At 37.9% G+C, this 19,048-nt stretch overlaps 1 protein-coding gene and 1 long non-coding RNA gene across 14 annotated transcripts in view; one reads left to right on the forward strand and one right to left on the reverse strand.

The window, feature by feature from the left end:
- Positions 1 to 15,510, forward strand: part of ZNF248 (zinc finger protein 248) — a 29,617-nt gene extending 14,107 nt beyond the window's left edge. For 7 of the 13 annotated variants that reach the window (XM_003903556.3, XM_021943207.2, XM_003903555.3 and 4 more), the window contains 3 exons: positions 6,340 to 6,466; positions 6,750 to 6,845; positions 11,347 to 15,510. In XM_003903556.3, the coding sequence (XP_003903605.1) occupies positions 6,340 to 6,466; positions 6,750 to 6,845; positions 11,347 to 12,845 (1,722 nt within the window). In that variant the 3' untranslated portion in view covers positions 12,846 to 15,510. The remainder of the gene's footprint in view (positions 1 to 6,339; positions 6,467 to 6,749; positions 6,846 to 11,346) is intronic. The other 6 variants (XM_009214299.3, XM_009214298.4, XM_021943208.2 and 3 more) reach the window with 2 other exon arrangements.
- Positions 15,511 to 15,966: 456 nt separating this feature from the next.
- LOC103887429 overlaps positions 15,967 to 19,048 on the reverse strand; it is a 29,076-nt gene continuing 25,994 nt past the window's right edge. Inside the window, exons 2-3 of the long non-coding RNA XR_001906284.3 lie at positions 17,979 to 18,033; positions 15,967 to 16,079 (exon numbers count right to left, since the gene is read on the reverse strand). This is a non-coding gene — a long non-coding RNA (uncharacterized LOC103887429). The remainder of the gene's footprint in view (positions 16,080 to 17,978; positions 18,034 to 19,048) is intronic.

A 19,048-nucleotide genomic window follows, 5' to 3' on the forward strand; every position in this document is an offset into this window, starting at 1 on the left:
ATTGTGCACTGAATAACATAGATTTATAGTTACTGTGTATGCATTGGTGGTACACTTCTTTAGGAAATAAAGATTGGAGTTACAAACTACGAGTTGGAGTTACAAAATACAAAATGCTGGCTTTTGTACTTACATAATTTTTTACTGGAGCTCTTTATTTCTTCATACAGCTTTGAGTTATGAAGATCTTTTCATTTCAACCTTCCATTTAGTATTTTCTGTAGGGCACGGTTTATGATAATGAGTTCTCTTGGCTTTTATCTGGAATGTTTTAATTTATCTTTCATTTTTGAAGGATCGATTTGCCAGGTTTACAAATTCCTGGCTGGCAGGATTTTCATTTTTGTTTTTTCCCCTCTTTAACACTTTAAAGATGCCATCCCACTGCCTTCTGGTCTCTGTGGTGTCTGACCTCTGTGGTTGTTATTTGGCTTTTGATAGTTATAATAGTGTGCCTCAGTAGATCTCTTTGAATTTTTCTTACTTGGAGTTTGTTGAGCTTTGTGGATGTAAAATTTGTGTTATTCATAGAGTGTGGGCAGTTTTTATCCCTTATTTCTTTGAGTAATCTTTCTTCCCATTTCTGTTTCTTTTTTCCTTCTAGGACTCCTGTAATTGTATGATAGATAGTCCACTCAAAGTTGTCCCACAGGTCCCTTAGGCTCTATTCACATTTCTTTATTTTTTTTTTCTATTCTGCTCCTCATACCAGATTACTTCAATTTTTATATCCTCCAATTCATGATTCTTTCAGCTGTCCACTCAAATGGGTTGTTAAAACCTCTAGTGGATTTTTAAATTTCAGTCATTTTACTTTTCAGCTTTAGATTTTCTACTTGGTTTCTTTTTAAAGGTTCCAACTCAGTTCAGACATTGTTGTCCTCATTTCTTTTATTTATTTGTAATTTTTGATGACGCTTAAGATAATTTATTTGAAATTTTTGTTTACTAAGTCCAATATCTGGGCTTTCTTAAGGAAGGAATTTGTTTTCCTTGAGTAGGCTCTATATTCTTGTGTCTTTGAATACCTTCTACTTTTTTGTTGGAAATTGGACATTTGAATATTTTAATATGGTAACTTTGGAAATCAGATTTTTACCCTTCCCCAAGGTTTGCTGTTTTTCATTTTTGAAGGCTGCGGTTGTCTATTTGTTCAGGTACCTTACTATGCTTTTTTTTTTTTTTTTGAGACAGTCTCGCTCAGTCGCCAGGCTGGAGTACAGCGTTGCAATCTCGGCTCACTGCAACCTCTGCCTCCCGGGTTCAAGCAATTCTAGATCAGCCTCCCGCGTAGCTGGGACTACAGGCATGCACCACCACGCCCAGCTAATTTTTGTATTTTTTTTTTTAGTAGAGATGGGGTTTCACCATGTTGGCCAGGATGATCTTGACCTGTTGACCTCCCAAAGTACTGAGATTACAGGCATGAGCCACTGTGCTCGGCCACCATGCTATTTTTATAGTCTGGTTTCCTCGTTCTATGTGTGTCACTGAAGTCTCTGTTCCTTAGTTTGCATTCAGCTAATGTTTTTACAGAGATTTCTTTGAATCCCTGGTGCTAAAGACAACAAATAAACACTTCTCCCAGTCTTTGCACATTGACTCTGTGCTGGGGTACTCTTTAACATTTAGCCAGGCTGTTTACAACCTTGCTTTAGCCTTCATGTCCTGATTGCACTGAACCTTGAGAATAGCTGGAGGTGAAAGCTTATGGTCTTCTTAGGGCTTGTGAGTATACATTCTGCCTTGGATATGTGTCCGGATTTCTAAATTTCTCAGTATATGTGGGGGTTTTTGAAAGCCCAAATTTCCCAAAGATACCTTCTCCAGGTTTTCTTCTCAGGCCTTAAGTGGTATACTATATGTCTCAACCATAATCCTCTGCTGCAGACAACTGCAGATATTTTGTTCTCCTTACAGTGTTTTCGAGCAAGGATTATTTTTTTTTCTATCCTAAATGAGTTCTGAGTTAGGTGAAACAGAGACAAGCATATTGCATCAGTCCTTCAGGTATTTCCCACATAGTTGGAACAGATAAACAATTCCTTGTAAGTAAAGTCTGCTCTGGTCCCTCTAGAATCAAGGACCAGGGACTCACATTTGGAACGCCGGGCTGCTGTCTCAAGGCTGTCACCAAGCCAAGGAGGGTTGGGTTAAAGGCAAGTAGAAGTGCCACAGAGCTTTCCTACCATTTTGAAGTTGCCTTTTTTTTTTTTCTTTCTGATTTGGTGTCTATTTGGTTGCGGTCAGCCTTTGACCTATTCAGAATTCTGACGAAGTTTATTCTGATAGTTTCTGCTCGTTTTTTGATGTCTCTGAGGGACCTGAGCTTGGTGCCGCCTACTTCTCCATTATGCTGACATAATTCCACTTCATTAATTTTGTACTCTTACATGTTTTTTTCTTATTATGTAAACTTTTTGCTTTAGAAGAGTTTTAGATTTATGGAAAAGTTGTGAAGACAGTACAAACAGTTTCCATATACATCCCATAAACACAGTTTCCCCTATCATTAACATATTAATGTAGTACATTTGTCACAATTAATGAAACAATATTGATATATTATTAAGTAATGACCACTTTATTGGGATTTTCTTAATTTTTCCCTAATGTAATTTTTCTGTTCCAGGATGCCTACATTCTACTTAGTCATCATGTCTCCTTAGACTCTTCTTGGCTGTGACAGTTTCTCAGACTTTCCTTGTTTTTGATAACCTTGACAATTTGAGGGGTTCAAGTCAGGTGTTTTGTAGAATGTCCCTCAGTTGATATTTGTCTACTGTCTTCCTCATGATTAGACTGAGGTTAGGGTTTCTTAGAGGAAGACCACAGAGGTAGTGTCATTCAGTCATGTCATATCAAAGGAAAATGCTATGAGCATGATTTATCACTGTTGATGTATCACTGTTGATTACCTGGTGGAGGTAGTGTGGTCATGTTTCTCCACTGTAAAGTTACTCCTTTGTCCTCTGTTTTCAACTGTACTCTTTGGAATGAACTGGAGAATTACGCTACACCTCCTTGATGGCAGAGTATCCATATAAATTATTAGGAATTCTGTGCAGGAGATTTGTCTGTTCTCTTGTGTTTATTTAATCATTTATTTATATTCGTATGAACTCATTGCTAGTTATCTTATACTTTGGTTATAATCCAACACTACCTTGTTCATTTTGTTGCTCCAACTGCTTCAGCTTGGCCATGAGGCTGTGTTTTCAGTTGGTTCCTGTGTCCCTTTGACATAGCCCATTATCGTGTTTTCGTTTGAGTACTTTCTCATTTTCTGGTACCAGAAGTGATTTCAGGCTCATTATATACGTGGTCTGCCCCAGCCCTAGAAGCAGCTGGTTTTCAAAGGAGCACTGGTTTTCTTTCTTTCTTTTTTCTTTTTTTTGGAGATGGAGTCTCACTCTGTTGTCCAGGCTGGAGTGCAGTGGCATGATCTCAGCTCACTGCAACCTCTGCCTTCCGGTTTGGGCAATTCTTCTTCCTCAGCCTCCCGAGTAGCTGGGATTACTGGTGTGTGCCACTATACCTGACGAATTTAGATTGTTTAGCTTTGTAAGAAATTGCCAAACTGTCTTCCACAGGTGCTGTATCATTTTGCATTCCCACCAATTGTGAATCAAAATTCCTGTTATTCTGCATCTGAACCTGAAATTGATATTGTCATTGTTTTGGATTTAACCATTTTAATAAATGTTACGGTATCTCATTTTTGTTTCTGTAATGACACATGATGGTGAGCATTTGTTCGTATGTGTATTTGCTATTGGTCTGTCTTTGGTGACGTGTCTATTCAGATCTTTTGCCTGTTTTTCAGGTTGCATAATTTGTGTTCTTATTACTGAGTTTTGAGGGTTCTTTTGCATATTTTGGTTCTAACACCGTTTTAGATAAGTGTTTGCAAATAGTTTTTCTCAGTCTGTGGTCTGTGTTTTTCATTTTTGTAGAAGCATCTTTTGCAGAGCTAAACATGAATTTGATGCTATAAATTTCTCTCTGTGAACTGCTGTCTCTGCATCCCATAAATTTTGATAAGGAGTATTTTCTTTTCTTTTTTTTCTTTTTTTTGAGACAGAGTCTCGCTCTGTGGCCCAGGCTGGAGTGCAGTGGCCGGATCTCAGCTCACTGCAAGCTCCGCCTCCCGGGTTCACGCCATTTTCCTGCCTCAGCCTCCCGAGTAGCTGGGGACTACGGGCGCCCGCCACCTTGCCCGGCTAGTTTTTTGTATTTTTTAGTAGAGATGGGATTTCACCGTGTCAGCCAGGATGGTCTCGATCTCCTGACCTCGTGATCCGCCCGTCTCGGCCTCCCAAAGTGCTGGGATTACAGGCTTGAGCCACCGCGCCCGGCCGATAAGGAATATTTTCATTTAAAACATTAAAAAATTTCTTTTCAGACTTTCTCTTTGATCTATAGGTTGTATGTTGTTTAGCTTTCAGGTATTTGGAGGATTTTTCAACCGTCTCTTGCTTATTGGTTTTATTTAATTCCATTGTAGTCTGAGAACATGTTTTTTGTATGATAGCTATTGCGTTAAGTTATGTTTTATGGCCCAAAATACGTTCTATGTTGAACATGAACAGAATGATAGAATGTATATTTTATTGTTTGGGATGAAGTATTCTATAAATGTCACTTAGATCAAGTTGGTTGATAGTGCTATTTTGGGTCATTTATGTACTTACTGATTTTCTGCCTGTTGATCCATCAGTACTTACAGGGGTGTTAAGCCTCCAATTGTGGTGTATATTTCCAAGTTTTTGCCTTATGTATTTTGATAGTCTTTTGTTAAATGCATAAATATTTCAGATTATGTCTTCTTTAATATGATTTTGAACCCATGCAATGAGCTCTTAATTTCAGATATTGTGCTTTTCAGCTCTAGAATGTCCATTTTATGTATGTATGTGTGTGTGTGTGCATGTGTGTGTATGTGTATACATGTGTAAGAGGTGTCTGAGAGCACGCCCAGGTTATTAATGATGCCCTAGGATGACTCAGCATATTTTGGAGCATGGCATTAGAAACCAAAATTGGGGTGCTAGGTGTGCCTGTTGTTACTGATGTATTGTTTCTTGTAGATCCATAGTCATACTTATGGCTATGATTTATTGTAGTAAAAGGATACAAAGCAAAATCAGCGAAATTCCTAGAGTTTTCTCCCAATGGGGTCTCACAGAACGCGCTTAACTCCTCTAGCAATGACATGTGACAATACACGTAAAATGTATACCAAGGAAACTCACTAGACATTTGGTGCCTAGAATTTTTATTAGAGGCTGGTCACATAGGTACTGTCTGCCTATCATGTACCAAAATTCTAGACTCCCAGAAGCAATGCACATGTCGAGTATAAACCATATTACTTATACAAACAGCTCAGGCTCAGTGAGCCGTTCTTATCAGAGAAGGTTAAGGTCAGAACCTTTCTGAAATCCAAGCTCCCAAATGCCCATCAACGGTGATCTTTTGTAGCAGACCTTTCAAAGGTTAGTAGTCTCAGGCTTGCTGTGTTAACCTTTTTCTGTATAACACACATACCATGTATGTGTTGAACTTCTCCCATTTTCTCATTTATTTTGTTGATATTTTCTTCTGTTTTGTTGAACATGTTAATTCATTTTGAAGTTCTTGTTTGTTAATTCTACTGTCTCAGTCACCTGTGAGTCTGCTTTTGTCTTTTTTTTATTGTCTCTGTCTTTTCACATACCTTGAAGTTTTTTACTAGATGCCAAATATTGTGTTTAAAAACAGTAACATTGGAAACATTGGTGGAAGCTCCAGAAGATGATCTTGTTGAGCGGAGAGGATTCATCCTTTTCTCTGATGGGCATGTAGACTGCGGGGCAGTCACTTGAATCAATATGTGCTGAGCTTGGTCATATTCATTTCATATTCATTTCAGTCCTATTATTTTAATAACAAAGTTTTACTTCCTTGATGACAATTAACTTGGTAATGTAAAAGGTAATATGAAACAACGAATATTTCCTCTGTAACTTCAATCTCCTTGGTACACACTGCTAGTTCCTGCAGTGTGCAACTTAATAAATGTTATTCTGTGTATCTCCTTATCAGGTCATAAGCACTCTGGGAACAGGGACCATGTTTGTCTGTTTTCACCAGTAGGATTTGCAGCACCTAGCACAATTCCAGACCCTTAATAAAAACTCAATTTATACAAGATATTTTGTTTTCTATATAGTATAGCACAGAGGGAGGTAAACTATCTGTCATTTTTTAGTAAACTCTAAAAGTATTAGTTCTTTTAAATCTTTTCTATATCATCTAGTTCTGACCATTTCATGTAAAAAGAGTATGCTATTACAGGAACAAGTGTCATTCAAGGATGTATGTGTGGACTTCACTCAGGAAGAGTGGTATCTGCTGGACCCTGCTCAGAAGATACTATACAGAGATGTGATCCTGGAAAATTATAGCAATCTTGTCTCAGTAGGTAAGGAGTTTTTTTCCCCACATAACTATCAATAGCATGCATTTACTAGTTGATGAAACGTGAATGCCCTGTAGTTTTCTAAATTAAACCTTGAGATTGAAGTCTCTGAGATGACTGATCTCATTTGGCCACCATAAAGGTGCTCTTCCCTCCTCAGGGATTGGTTCATTTGTGCACCTTCTTTGAATAGCTGGTGAAGCTGTGCCTTTCTTCCCCATCATGTATTCAGAGCTCCTGAAACAAAGCTATTTAGCTCCAGTCCTGTGTTATTTTATCTTAACAGGGTATTGCATTACTAAACCAGAAGTGATCTTTAAGATCGAGCAAGGAGAAGAGCCCTGGATATTAGAGAAAGGATTCCCAAGCCAGTGCCACCCAGGTGAGTTAGTGATTTCAAGGCAGATGAAAGCCAGAGGAAATTAGAACTTAGGTAATTGGTTTAGAATTTGTCACCTTTAGAATATTTTTTAGAAATGTCTATTTTTAGCTCCAGACCTTTGGAAATGATCAAAAACAATTGGCCCACATCCCTGTTACCTTAATCACTCCTCCATATGTTATTCTCACTCATAAATGCTTTTCTTGGCTGGGTGCAGTGGCTCATGTCTGTAATCCCAGCACTTTGGGAGGCTGAGGCGGGCGGATCATGAGGTCAAGAGATCGAGACCATTCTGGCCAACATGGTGAAACCCCGTCTCTACTAAAAATACGAAAAATTAACTGGATGTAGTGATACGCTCCTGTAGTCCCAGCTACTCGGGAGGCTGAGACAGGAGAATCGTGAACCTAGGGGGTGGAGGTTGCAGTGAGCTGAGATTGCGCCACTGTACTCCAGCCTGGTGACAGAGTGAGACTATCTCAAAACAAACAAACAAAAAACAAACAAAAAACAACAAAAAACTTTCTTTTATTTTTTTGACATTTTGAAGTATTTTACTTATACCTATAATCCAAACCAGTTGGCTTCATTTTAGATATGTTTTCTTGGTTAGTTTGTCTTTATCTTTTAAAATTGTTTGCCTTCCTTCTGTTGTCTTGGACACCTTTTGTTAGCTGACAGGTATTCATGCAATCCTTCCATATTTTCATTTAACAACATATGATGAGCACTTACTATGTCTGTTATGTTTTAGGTAATTAACAGAATAATGTCCCTGGTATCCTAGTGTGTATTACAATAAAGGACAAAAAAATGCGTGTGTGTGCACATGTCTGTGTGTGTGTATATATGTGCACACCCATGTGCATATGTATGTGTATATAGGTGCACACACACTGTTAGGTCATGGTCAGTGCTGTGAAGAGAATTCACACGGGAAAGGAGGATGAAGAATGACGGTATAGTCTGTTTGGCAAGTAGGTTAGAGAAAACCTTTTTGAGGAGTTCCCACATTAGAGATGAGGCTTTAATAATATGAAAGTGTGAGTTATGTGGATTCAGAGTAGTCCAGGCAGAGAGAACATAAGATACCAAACCTCTTAGACAGGTGTGTTTTTAGAATGTTTGAACACTGTGAGGGAAACCACTGTGGTTGGAAGCTAGTGGGCATGGTGGAGACTGGTGGGAGATAATGTCATGAGAAGTAACATGAACTATGGTAGATACATTAATTTTACTTTTGGTGCTATGAGAAACTGTTTTGAGTAAATGTAAATCAGCTTAAGTTGTCAGATTTGATTTACAGTTTAAAAGGATCTCTCTGACATCTGTGCAGTGTATATACTGTGGTGGGTGGTTATGGGCGGCATGAGTAGGGATAGGGTACCATATGTGCTTCAGAGGAGAGAGGATAGTGGCTGAGACTGTGTTGGAGGTGCCAGAGGTACTGAGAAGTGGTAGGTTTGTACAAATATCTTGAAGATGGAGCCAAGAGCATTTGCTGTCAGATTGTATATGAGAGAAAGGGGAATCAAGTGTGACCCCGATAATTTGTCTCAAGCAGCTAGATAAATTAGGTTATCATTTACTGAGACAGAGAAAAATTAAGAGAGGAGACATATAAGGGAGTTATCACGGATTTAATTTTGAACACCAGAAGTTGGAGATAACTGTTAGAATCAAGTCTGTTTTTGACTAGGAGATTGGATATGTGTAAGTACATGGTTGAGGCCAGAACTAGAAGTATCCATTTGAAAGGCATCAACTTTAGATGATGTTAAAGGAATGAGGCAGAATGAGATCTTCAAGACCAGAAGTCAACAGACTTTTTTGTAAATGACCAGATAGTAAATGTTTGAGGCTTGGCAGGCCACATATGGTTGTGGTTACCGCTGCTCCTCCTCATCTTCTTTCTTTTCCTTATTCCTTCTCTTTCTCCTCTTGCTCTTTCTCTCTCCTCTTTTCCTATTCCCTTTTCTCTACTGTCTCATCCAGCTTTTTCCCTTTAAAAACTTAAAAAACATTCTTAACTCAAGGGCCATTGTCTTGTAGTTATATGCCAACCCCTTTTCTAGAGTGTGATTATATGTAGGTGAGAGTAGTCCTGGGACAATAATGCTTTTAGTAAGTATTAAATTCATCCCATAGAGGATATTGAAGAATAACAATCTGAGCTACACAAAAACCAGAGAGCCTGGTTTCCTGTAGTCAAATAAGGTACATTCTTCCGTGTTACTGCTATCTTGAATGGCAACCATGGCATTGCTGTGCTAATAAACCTGTTAATATCTCCTACTGGTCTCTTTGTTCCTATTGTTATTTTTCATTTAAAACTATCTTCTACATACCTTTATATTCTCACTTTTCATTGTTATAACTCAAAAGCAAAACTATGTCTGTATTCTCTCATTCCTGACTCAGTCTGATTATTAGTTGTCTAATTTCTAATTCCTAGTTGGTTCTTTTCTCTTTTTTTTAGCCTAAATTATTCAATTTATCTTCCTTTAGCTTAACAAACGAACCTAAAGTTGCTGCTTATTAATAAATTAAATTTCCTTTTCTTTTCTTTTAAAAATTTTAAACACTTGTGTCAAGGGCTGACTTTCAATAGATCACAGCAAGGGAGCTGCTCAGTAAATTTCCCTTTCAATGACTATGATAGTGTAGTCGTTTGCTACCTGTCTTAAATTTGTTTGTTTCTGCTCCCTAAAATTTATGTCAAATCCCATCCTATTCTATGTCTTAAATTTTATTTGCAAATGCTTTCTGATTTATTGAAAAACTTCCATTCTTGTTTGCCTTGCCTTTTTTCAGGTAATTCATACTGTGTTTGTAAAGTGTTTAGACATTGAATAGTAATGGCTTGTTATTATTTAACTTGTTTTAAGTTAGAACTTAATTTTTAGCTGAAACTTAAATAGCCCAGATTTTATGACATTAACTCACTAGTGGCTGTATGCCAAAAACTCAGACCTGTTCATATGGCTTAGGGTTGCTTAGGGTTTCTTTCTGTATTGAGATTTTTGTTCTCCAAAAGAGAAGGGCCTCTCTTACTAATTTGGATATATTGATAATTACTTTGTTGATTATCTGTGTAGCCAGATTTAGGAGAGATCATTCATTTTCATACATTCTGAAAGTATTCTATGGTACTCTTTCTAAATACACATCCCCATGTTTTGTCCTCATGTATTATAGCTGATCAGGTACAGGTTGAAAATAATTCAGTGCATGTTGCTTTATAAGAATAATGTACAGTTTACTCAGTGGGGGCAGAGGAAACAAGACTATAGTAACACCTGCCAAGATCTGGACTCTAGTCACAATAGAGGCAATAGCATTGAGCAAGGGATTTATTTTATGTTACAATGAATTATATAGATAGTAACTTCTAAAGGATGGATCAAGTGGAGCCTTAAAATGGTAGAGATGTTATAGAGGTTTTTGCTATCATTATTTTATTATTATTAGTTTTTGTTTTTAAGTTAAAGTAGCAGTTCACTGAAGGATATCCAGGATCTAAGGAGAGATAAGGATAGAATGTTTCTAGTTGAGTGGAAGGTATGTTGTTGGGGATGAGCAATTTCTGAGAGTCTAATCTCTAGCCAAACTGCACAGAAATATTTTTAATAGATTTGCATGATGTTGAGAAGATGAGGGTGTAAACCATGCTTTACCTCTGCCGAACTTAATTCTTATGTTTCTCACTACCACTCACTCAATTTCCTTTTTAAAAAAACAACTCCCTTGAACTCATTCTCTGTGCATTTCCGCTCTTTGAAAAAACAGCTCTTAGAATATCTCTATCTCCTATTTATCATGTCTTGAGTTTATTTCACCTTCCCTAGTATGCTTTTCCTACAGCGTTAAAAAAAAATTATTTCTTCTCAATAAAACTTAAAGAAAACACTGGATCTTGGGCTATATAGGACTATTCTTTTGAACCCAAGGAAGTTGATGTTTTCAGAATGTTAATTTTCTTGTTGATTCAAAGAAAGAAGCGTGTACTCTGGTGGGAATTCTGCCCCAGAAAACTGTGTGTGAGAGGATTAGGACCAAGCTCTATTTTGTCTCCACCAAACTTAATTCATCCTCTGAAACCCCTTGTGTGCTTATCTTCACCATCTCTTTATTCAGTGTTCATTGTCTCTGTTGGGTTCACCCCATTTTCTCCGAGTTTTTCTATTTCTGAATCAGCCACTCTGGTTCTCTGTGCTGTGAATTTTATTTCACCTTTTCTTTTCAGTTTTGAAGGTTATATTTATAAAGTGTTAAATGTCATTGCCAATTTCCTCTCCCTGTTTCCACTGAAGCATGTTTATGTTTTCCACCTAAACCTTGGTGGGTAAAGAAAATGTACACTTGAACTCAGTTCACACCAGGAAACTGAATTTAAAACAAAAGAATTGACTGACTGTATGATAGGGCATTTGTGTAAAAGTCCAATTCCATCAGAAATGTACTAAGGTTCATAAGATGTGGTTATTTTTCTCATTTCTAGAAAGGAAATGGAAAGTTGATGACATGTTAGAGAGCAGCCAGGAAAATGAAGATGACCATTTTTGGGAGCTTCTATTCCACAACAAAACAGTAAGTGTAGAAAATGGAGACAAAGGAGGCAAAACTTTCAATTTGGGCACAGACCCTGTTTCTTTAAGAAATTATCCCTATAAAATATGTGACTCATGTGAAATGAGTTTGAAAAATATTTCGGGCTTAATTATTAGTAAAAAGAACTGTTCCAGAAAGAAGCCTGATGAGTTTAATGTATGTGAGAGATTGCTCCTTGATATTAGGCATGAGAAAATCCCTATTGGAGAGAAGTCTTATAAATATGATCAAAAAAGGAATGCCATTAATTATCACCAGGATCTCAGTCAGTCAAGTTTTGGCCAACCTTTTGAGTATAATAAAAATGGACAAGGCTTCCATGATGAGGCAGCATTTTTTACAAATAAGAGATCTCAGATGGGAGAGACAGTCTGTAAATATAACGAATGTGGAAGAACCTTCATTGAAAGTTTAAAGCTCAATATATCTCAAAGAACTCATTTGGAAATGGAGCCGTATGGATGCAGTATTTGTGGGAAGTCCTTCTGCATGAATTTAAGGTTCGGACATCAGAGAGCTCTTACAAAGGACAATCCTTATGAATATAATGAATATGGGGAAATCTTCTGTGACAATTCAGCTTTCATTATCCATCAGGGAGCTTACACAAGAAAGATTCTCCATGAATATAAAGTGAGTGACAAAACCTGGGAAAAGTCAACTCTCTTAAAACATCAGATAGTACACATGGGGGGAAAGTCTTATGATTATAATGAAAATGGGAGCAATTTCAGCAAGAAGTCACATCTTACCCAGCTTCGGAGAGCTCACACAGGAGAAAAAACCTTTGAATGTGGTGAGTGTGGGAAAACCTTCTGGGAGAAGTCAAACCTTACTCAACATCAGAGAACACACACAGGGGAGAAGCCCTATGAATGTACTGAATGTGGGAAAGCCTTTTGCCAGAAGCCACACCTGACCAACCATCAGCGAACACATACAGGAGAAAAACCATATGAATGTAAGCAATGTGGAAAAACATTCTGCGTGAAGTCAAACCTCACTGAACATCAGAGAACACACACAGGGGAGAAACCCTATGAATGTAATGCGTGTGGGAAATCCTTCTGCCACAGATCAGCCCTCACTGTCCATCAGAGAACACACACAGGGGAGAAACCCTTTATATGTAATGAATGTGGAAAATCCTTCTGTGTGAAGTCAAACCTAATTGTACATCAAAGAACTCACACTGGGGAGAAACCCTATAAGTGTAACGAATGTGGGAAAACCTTCTGTGAAAAATCAGCTCTCACTAAACATCAGAGGACTCACACAGGGGAGAAGCCGTATGAGTGTAATGCATGTGGGAAGACCTTTAGTCAGAGGTCAGTGCTCACCAAACATCAGAGAATTCATACGAGGGTGAAAGCTCTTTCAACATCCTGAATGTTAGAAGCCTTCGTACACCTGTGAAATTGGTTATACAGTTTCAAAAAAGGAGATTAGAGAAAGCCAAAGAATGTCAGACATTTGTAGAAAATGACTTCTTGTTTGAATATGTAAAAGCTTTCAAGAAAAATTAAAACCTTTCATTAGAAAATTTGTACTGAGGGGAATTCTGTTAACCTAAGTAATATGGTGAAAATATTTATCTAGAATTTATGCTGTTTAGTGTTGTATTCCAGATGTGATACCAAAATTGTATTGCAAATATAATGGACAATATTCATTTATACCCATATTCACAGTGGGATCTGAAGCTTGTAAAAGTTGAATGACAGCAGCATTAAACATACATGTGAAGAGTCCCTGATGTTTGTAGACCTTATGTGAGTATGCTAATATAATAAATTTGAGTATGCTTGATTTGTATATTGGAATTCAACATGATTGTAATGAGAAAGTACGTACCCTTAATTGAGTAACTACTATGGTATGTGTTAATATTTTCCACACTAAATACCATTGGTGTCTTTATAGGTTGATATATATGTGTATGTACATATGTTTGTATGTATATGTAAATATATTTCTACACATATACTTAAATATAGTGATGTGCTAGTATAACCTCATACTGACTTAAAAGTTCTGCTGATTGTTAAATTTTAAGGAATTTTGTGAGCCAGTTATTAAAAACAGTCATTATTTAAAATATGTAAACTTACAGTTAAATTAAAAACAAAGGTAATAAATACTCAGCACTCATCACTTCCTAATTATTTTGCTACATTTCACTATTACCTTTGTTGTTTTACTTATTTAATCTGTGTGATGAAAATACTGTATATAGTGTGCACTGCACATCTGTCTCTTCCCAACTCGACATGCAGTGCTGTCTTGTTGGTAGCTTGGACTTAGTAGGAGTGTTTACACCATGGAAATTGACAAACTATAAATCAGGGTTTTAATTTTCTCAGATAACCTGCTGTCAAATATTTACAGCACATCACTGTGTATATATGAAAACGTATTTGGCAATACAAACTGCGTACCCCTTCTCTTTCCTGACGTAAATAAATGGCTATGGCCATTTACAGCTGAACCGCATCTTCAAGAAAGAAGCCAAAAATATTTTCGTGAGGTTTTTAACTACCTCTGAATCCGTCCTACTCTAAATACTACCAGAGTCCCTTTGTCGTTTGGCCAGTATGTGTTTTTAGTGAAATATTATTTTACAAAGAACTATATCATGTACCTTTCCTCTGACTGTTTCCTGGCATATATGCATGAATATGGCCATTATTGAACTGTCACTTGAGTAAAGAAGTTAAACAGTAGTTTTCTGAGGTTTTTCAGCTACCTCTGGGTCATTCTGTAATGTAAATGCTGTTAAGAATGGTTTTTACATAAATTATGCAAAGGTTAACAAACAGTAATACTGCACTCCTCAAATAAAAAGTGGCGGTATGTAATGAAAGGCCCTTTTCATACCCTTGTTATTTCATTATGTATCTGTTTAGGCATGGCCTATGTGACACTAGTTCTGTGTATTAGTATTTTAGAGTGTCTCTGCTTCCCTTGTCCTGTTGTTTCCTTTGCCCCCCCTTGGAACACAGTGGTCAGCAGTTCTAATAGACACTGCCCATGTGATGGCCATTCCCTACTTCATCCTTGCTGAGCTAAATTTTTTATTTTTGTGCATTCTTCTCCCAGATGACTTAAGTGGTAAGTCCAAATTAGTCAAAGCTAATCATGGAAGTTCCATTTTAATGATTTTGTTGGGGTGAACTTGGGAGCAGTGAGATGTTTGGGAATTATTGTGTAGTCCTTCTGGGAAAGATCTCCTTGATACAACATTGTCATGACATGAGAAGAGACTTTGTCTCTTCTACTGGGCTTTTTCATGTCTGTACATGCTATAGGCTTATCGTTTGTATCTGAAGGGCAGTAGGCTGAAGATAACAGTGTACAAGGTGGGAAAACCCAGCTCAGAGGTGATGTTGCCGAGCTACTCTGCTCTCTGTACCTGCTCTCCACTGGGACTTCGTATAATCCTCAATAACTGTTTTTTATTTGGTCTTAGGGCTATCTGATACTTAAGAGCTGAAGGCATTCCAGCTGGCACAGAGGAATATTTTTCTAAGTGTTAATGTTCTATATGGTAATTGGGGGAAGAATTATTTCTTTTGACAAGTTAATATACGGATGGCTGTTTGTATCAACCATGGTTCTTTCTGGCGGAAAACAGAATTCTCCAACTAAAAAGATTTTAATGGCAGACTGATTACAGTGGTGTGGGCCAGAAACAAGGGGCACTGAAACACCCAGAGACTTGCATCAGCAGGAAGCCATTACCATTCTGAGCCTTGAAGGGCAAGGATGGAAACAGTGTTACCAGAGCCCAGTAAGAACTGCTGTCATGGAGGAGGGGCCACCTTGTAAGAGACATCATTACTACCAGAACTGTGGTGCCAAATTGCTGGTGCCTCTCTTTGGAGAAACCAACCAGATACATCTGCGGGAGAGCCCAGGTGGGCACAGAGAAGGGTGGAGAGAGAATCTGGGAAGAGAAATGGAGAATAAGCAGCACAGTGTTTTTCATTTCTGTAAATTCCTATGTAGAAGGCTCAGTGTTAGAAATAAAGTTACTCTACTAGTTGCAAGTTAAGTGTTTCTGTTTGTTCTCCTTTCCTATTGGCATAAGTAAACTCCCTTTGGAACCACGCAGGTATGTCTCTCCTTCAACATGTGTGAAGCAGACATTACATTAAATTACATTATTCATATGTCCCTGTGGTGTTTCTTATTGTATGTGGTGTAAGGTAAGCAGCTCTGTATCCTTCCAAATAAATAGCCAGTTGTCCCTGCACTGTTTGATGAATTCACCCTTTCTTGTGTTAATTTGATACATTTTTATTATGTACTTAAATATGTGTTATGAGTATTGCTTTTGACTGCTCAGTGCAACTTTTCTGCATTCTTCTAGTAATAGAACCTGTCATAGTGATCACGGGGTGGCATTTACCCCAATCCTGGCTCCACAGAGTACTGTGTCTTCATGTCCTCCACATTTGTATTGATCCAGAAATGGTAGTTTGTTACAAAAGAGGCCAGTGACAAGCCATCCTAGAATATTTTTATTGGGAGGTCACTGTAGACCAGAGAGTTTGTGTCCTTATTGCTTCCAGCAGTCATGTTGACAAAGTACATTTGCTCTGTAATCTACTGAAAGTCAGTCTGCAACACAAAAATGAAAAAAGAAAAGAAGATGGCTATGATAAGCACCATAAAGAAAAATCAAAATAGGAAAAGTCAGATACAAGGTTTGATTTTAGATAGGATGGAGAGGAAAAGACCTCACTGAGCAGGCTACATTGAGGGAGGAGTGATGTGGATAGTATCTCGAAGAATAGTGTGTTCACATGTGTGTCTCTAACACATGCATGTAAACCAAAAACTTAAGATTCTGTTTTATGAGATCCTTACCCTAATTACCTGTAATGTACTTTGTTGATATTTTCTCTTATACTGCATTCTATTAAAAGAAATACTTTTTCCCATATACTAAACTGATCTCACAATCAACAGTTTATCCTCCAGTGCACTCATGTTTAAACCAGGATGAGAATTGCTGGGTCATAGATTTGTGATTTCTGAAATGACTAATCACTCCCAGTGCCTGGAAATAGTTTTCTGATAAACTCCTAAGAGCCTGTTTTTGGAACTGGGCTTACTGTCTGTCTTGAAATTGCCTTTCTCTGGTCTAGTGGGCCCTGTCACTTCACACCCTACCTGTATTTAGCAGGGAAATGTGGAACTATTGCTTCTGGTAGGGTTCAGCCCATGGGTATCCTTGATGCCTTCAACCCCTACCCCTGTTTGCTGCTGGCAGCCAGAGACTGTAGCTGTGACTGCCCTGGATCCTTTCATCATATCTGTCCTTTTCTGAGGAAGACTTACCTATTCTCCTTCCTGTTTTTCTGCCGAGTCTTCATCTGTCACCCAGCGACTGGACACTGCACACTCAACCTCCTCCTTTTGTCTGAGGAACTCCAACTCCCTTTTCCCAACCTACCTCTCTTCTCAGATCTTGCATTCCCAGGCTTCTCTTTCAGACAACAAAAAACCAATGTCTTCTCTTAGACAGCAGTTATGAAGAGCAAGGTCTCAGATACTTTGGGAGGTGAGAACTGATGACTAATATGAAGCTATGCCATGTTTGGAGTCCATACTTTGGTATGGCCAATGCTGTCTGTTATTGGTTTCTTTATCTACAGAATGGGGGTAGTTATCCTCTCTATAAAAGTGGGCCTTAACCATAAGCTTGCTTTCAGTAATAGCCAAAAATTCTCCCTTTACCAATCCCCTAAAGGAAGCTCAGGACCTCAGAAAAGAAGACAGGAGTTCAGAATTTCTTCAACTCAGACCCCTTGTAAAGGCTTACCCTATTCTTGTGGATCTCTGATAACATCCCTTAAAACAGAAAACGAACTTGGAGAAACTTGGCAGCCGTGACTGGTGCCCATGACATAGTGGGACTTCCTTAGCTTTCGCAGGCCTAGATTCCCCTGTGCTGATGTCTGCACCAGTTGCCGATATTGGGAGAATAAATATTCTTTGGAATTTGACAGATGAGTTCTCTTCAACCCACCTCACTCACATATTGGTTCACTTCCCTAAAGTAACTTGGTTTTTAGTTCTGTCTGGGCCTTTTTCCATGCACTGTAACCAATATATATGTGCCTGTAGAGAATTTATAACATACTGGAGTTTTATGGACATTTGAGTATTAAAAATCAAGAAATATGGTCAGAATATTAATCAAATGCTAGAATACATACAAAATCATAAGAGATTTGCCTTTAATTAGATCCAGGCATGACTGGAGAGTTGTAAGTTGTATTTTTAATTGCTTCTAAAGAGAAATAAATAGTAGTATCAGCTCAGCCACAGGAAATTAACCTTAGATGAATTGATACTACTATTATGTATGGTTTTTAGTTTTCTCAGATGATTTGGTGATGTGTACACATATTATTGTTACGTTATTACAGTTAAATATATTTTAAAGTTCCTATAGAAATGTTGCCTAAGTTTTCAAACTGGTAATGTTAGTGGTAGTGATGAAAAACATACCTGAACATCAATAACTTTAGAAGAGCAGTCAGATGCTATCAAAGGCTGTGAAGAACTTTAACGATGAAACAACAGGGAGTTAGTTTAGTAGGTAATGATGAGGAAATAATACTCAGAATATAGACATTAAAATCACTGACATGACTTTACCACAGAAGTCATAGGGTTATACTCTCTGAAAATGCATTTTTCCACTTATTTATATGAGAAAATGAGTGGGGAAAATAGTACTTTCTGTTATGTGTGTTAGTTTTGTCAGGGGCTTTTGGTTTGACTTCTTATATTTCAGTGTCCTTTTAGGATACACACACACACACTTACACAATAGAAGTATAATGTATATGGTGAACTCATTTACAGTACATAACAGTTTTCCATCTTAGTTTTCCTACCCTTACCTCACCATTTTTAACAACTACTTAAAATTTCTCAACAATCATTTATCTACAATATTTTATCTACACCTACCAATGGCTCACTTTTAGGTAGTTTCCCATATTTTTACTCTTACAAATGAACATTATTGAGGTACACCTTTGAGCATATACCTTTCTACCCTTGTCCAAGTTTTTTCTCTCTCTCCCTTTTTTTTTCCCCCATCTGCACAGACACAAAACCACCAAGTTGTCTTCAAATTAATTTCTCAGAGTCTACTCTCTGGATAATAGGGGTTCTAATGAAATTGACTCCAGGAAGTCTGTATGGATTTCATTCCCATTCAAAGTTTGGAAACGTGACAGCTGGGTAGGGTGACTAATGCTTGTAATCCCAGCACTTTGGGAGGCCAAGGTGGGAAGAATGCTTGAGCTTAGGAGTTCAACACCAGCCTGGGCAATATGGTGAAACCCTTTCTCTACAGAAAATACAAAAAATTAGCCGGGCATGGTGGTGCACTATAATCTCAGTTACTTGGGAGGCTGCGGTGGGAGAATCACCTAAGCCTGGGAAGTTTAGGCTGCAGTGAGCTGTGATTGTGTCATTGCACTCTAGCCTAGGTGACAGAGTAAGTCCCTGTCTCAAAAACAAAAGAAAAAGTTCGGAAATGTGGGCCCACCATTGCCACAGTGGGT

This window comes from Papio anubis, chromosome 11 (assembly GCF_008728515.1).
Source record: "Papio anubis isolate 15944 chromosome 11, Panubis1.0, whole genome shotgun sequence".
Classification (NCBI taxonomy): domain Eukaryota; kingdom Metazoa; phylum Chordata; class Mammalia; order Primates; family Cercopithecidae; genus Papio; species Papio anubis.